Source organism: Beta vulgaris, chromosome 8, assembly GCF_026745355.1.
Source record: "Beta vulgaris subsp. vulgaris cultivar EL10 chromosome 8, EL10.2, whole genome shotgun sequence".
Classification (NCBI taxonomy): domain Eukaryota; kingdom Viridiplantae; phylum Streptophyta; class Magnoliopsida; order Caryophyllales; family Amaranthaceae; genus Beta; species Beta vulgaris.
Window position 1 is genome coordinate 29,221,111 of NC_079209.1, and position 3,146 is coordinate 29,224,256.

The following is a 3,146-nucleotide window of genomic DNA, read 5'->3' on the forward strand; positions in this document are numbered from 1 at the left end:
TCTTATAACATGTTTATATTGGACGTTGGGTGTAGATTAGTTGGCCTATACTTGACATGTATGCTTGCACGTTGTTGAATGATGTGACTCTACCAACGGTATGGTTCTAGAGGTCTCTATCAGGAAATTCTAAGAGCAGTGGTTCTAGGAATTTGTATGATGATCCTAAGGGTGGCATGGTCCTAGAAAATTTGTGTTTGATTATCCTAAGGGCGGTCTGGTCCTAGGATCTGGTTACTAAACCTTGGGCGGTATGGTCCATTGGTTCCTCACGGGTGGTATGATCCGTAGAATTTAGCTATTCGAAAAGGGCGGTATGGTTCCTCGAGTATGCTGGCTGAAAAGGGCGGTATGGTTCCTCGAATATGCAACATAGGCCTTGGGCGGTCTGGTCCAATGAGTCTACTCACAGACGGCATGGTCTGTTGTGTTTGAGCTCGTTGACCGCATATGTTGCATGGTTGACGGGGATTGGTTGTGTTAGTAGAGTGTCTAGATTGATATTATGGTCGTTGTATCTCGTGGTGAGTATGGTGTTTGACATCATATTTTTCTGATGTTGTTTCTAATTATTTAAGTTCTTATTTGTTTCTATTTGAGCTGGGAGAACTGCTAGTTACTCCCCACTGATTGTGGAAGTTGTTGAATTATTGTGCAGATGGTGATGCTGTTTAGAGTTGTCACAGTTTGGATCGGGGTTGTGCGTTTTAACCGTGTGAGCAAGGAAGTGGTGCTTGTTATAGTAGATGAGCACTCTGAAGCTGGAATTAGGACTAGTTACTTAGTTGGTTATAAGTAGCTACTCTAGTTTTGACTTATGTTTTGGAACTACGGATTTCCATTGTTTTAGTTATATTTACTCTATTTTGAGATTTCTTATGGTGGTCTTATGACTTTTTGAGACTTGTTGGAGATGAGGGTATGGGACCTCATTTTCCCTTTTTATATCTATATCCGGAGTTGGCTTATGCTTATGAAGGCTTTATCTACTTATAGTTTGATATACTACTCCATAGAGTAGCATCTCCGTCTCATTTGTATTTTCCGCTTCCATTATTCATATCATTTTCCTTATTTTAAGTCATCGCTCTTCTTGGTTTTGGACGGGATTTTACAGTTGGTATCAGAGTAAAACGTTCTAGAAGCTTTATTTAAGTTGCTACTATTTCCCAGAGAATGTGTAGACTTGTGACTAGGATTACTAGTGTGTTAGGCTTCAAGTCTAGTGTGTATGAGAGTTACCTGGGTAGGAGAGTAAACCTGGGGAATCATTTTGTTTACTGTATTTATCAATTTAATACTTGTTTATGTGACCTTTATAAACTAATGTGACAGCTTCTGTTTTGTAGTATGCCTCCACGACAACAGTTAGCTGCTAGAAAGGAAGCTGCATGTCGTCGTCGCGTAAGCCTGGAAAATGCTTTCATATCAATTGCTAATAGGGCTGTTTCTTCTTGTGGTGGGCAGTTTGCTTTCGACCAGTTTGACCGTCATAGGCCCCCTACTTATGATGGTGCTGCGGACCCTGTGGCTCTGGAAAATTGGTTAAGGGAGATGGAGAAGCTTTTCACGGCATCAAACTGCTCTGCTGCCGAAATGGTACATATTGGGACGTACTATTTGAAGGGAGAGGCGGATAATTGGTGGGGTACGCTGAAGGATGCGTGTATGGCTACAGCTGGTTTTGGGTGGACCCAGTTCCCCGCCAAGCTAAAAGAGAGATTCTATCCTGATGAGTTGCGCTGGCAAAAACAGGAAGAGTTTCTATCTCTGACTTAAGGGATTATGGATATCCAGAAGTACACCGACCGCTTCACAGAGCTGTCTAAATTTGCTGGTACTGTCATTCCCGCCGAAGCTGAGAGGGTGAAGAGATATATAAAGAAGATGAATCCGAGGGTAAGGACTCTGGTGCTGTGTTCGGGGGTTACCACTTTTCAAGCTGCTTATGAGATGGCCCTGATTGTCCATGCATCAGTCAAAGAGGAAGAAGCTATTAAGGTTGCTCCTGTGAGGAAGCCTTTTCCGTTTGTTGCTCCAGGTCCAGCTAAGAAGCCGAGGTTTGAACAAAGTTTTTGTGGTGGGTATCAAGGCTCCAGTTCTAGGCAAAGTGTTGATCCGTCCAAGTGTCGGAGGTGGGAGAAGCCTGTGCATCTAGGGAAGGACTGTGATGGAGCTGCTATTGTCTACTTCTACTGTAGGGAAGTGGGTCACAAGAGTTATGAGTGTTCCAAGAATCCGAGGGCTACAGCTAAGCCTCCTGTTCCTCCTAGTCTTTCTGCTCCGCCGAAGAATCGTGTTTACAGCATGACTCATTCCGACGCCGATGTTCATCCCGACGTCGTCTCTGGTATCTTTCTTGTTAATTCTGTCCCTGCTTTTGTGTTGTTTGATTCTGGTGCTTCCGTGTCATGTGTGTCTAATTCTTTTGTCAAGAAAGCTAACCTGTCTTCGAGTTCTCCTATTCAAACTCTTATATCTCTACCTTATGGGGAGAACTACCCTTGTCTTGTCGAGTATCGTGGAGTGCCTATCTCTGTGTTGGGTATTGATCTTCCGGCCGATCTCAAGGCATTCCCCATGGTTGAGTTTGATGTTATTTTGGGTATTGACTAACTGTTTAAGTATCGTGCTCAGATTCATTGTCGCGATAAAAAAACGACTCTTCGTAGTCCGTGTGGCAAGCGTATCTCCTATAGTGGATTGGTGTTGAAGAAAGGGGTGAAAATCGTATCTGCTCTCAAAATGCAAAAGCTCCGTCAGAATGGGGAGCAAGTGTTCCTCTGCATGGTGAAAGATTTGAGCCAAGAGATGAAATTGGAGGATATTCCCGTTGTCCGTGAGTATCCGGACGTCTTTCCCAATAAGCTACCAGGTATCCCTCCTGAGATAGAGGTCGAGTCAGCATTGACCTGACTCCTGGTACTGCTCCTTTGTCAAAGGCCCCATATAGGATGGCGCCTGCTGAGTTGCAAGAGTTGAAGACTCAGTTGCAAGAACTGATTGATAAGGGATTTATTAGGCCGAGTGTCTCACCGTGGGGTGCTCCTGTTCTGTTTGTCAAAAAGAAAGATGGGAGTATGCGGCTTTGCATCGATTATCGTGAATTGAACAAGGTGACTATCAAGAATAGGTATCCCTTTCCC

General features: G+C 43.9%; 1 protein-coding gene across 1 annotated transcript; it reads left to right on the forward strand.

The window, feature by feature from the left end:
* The first annotated feature begins 1,785 nt into the window (after positions 1 to 1,785).
* LOC104901203 (uncharacterized) lies at positions 1,786 to 2,916 on the forward strand. Its single transcript, XM_019251287.1, has 2 exons — positions 1,786 to 2,583; positions 2,638 to 2,916. The coding sequence occupies exons 1-2, from the start codon at positions 1,786 to 1,788 to the stop codon at positions 2,914 to 2,916; spliced, it is 1,077 nt and encodes a 358-aa protein (XP_019106832.1).
* The last annotated feature ends 230 nt before the right edge of the window (positions 2,917 to 3,146 follow it).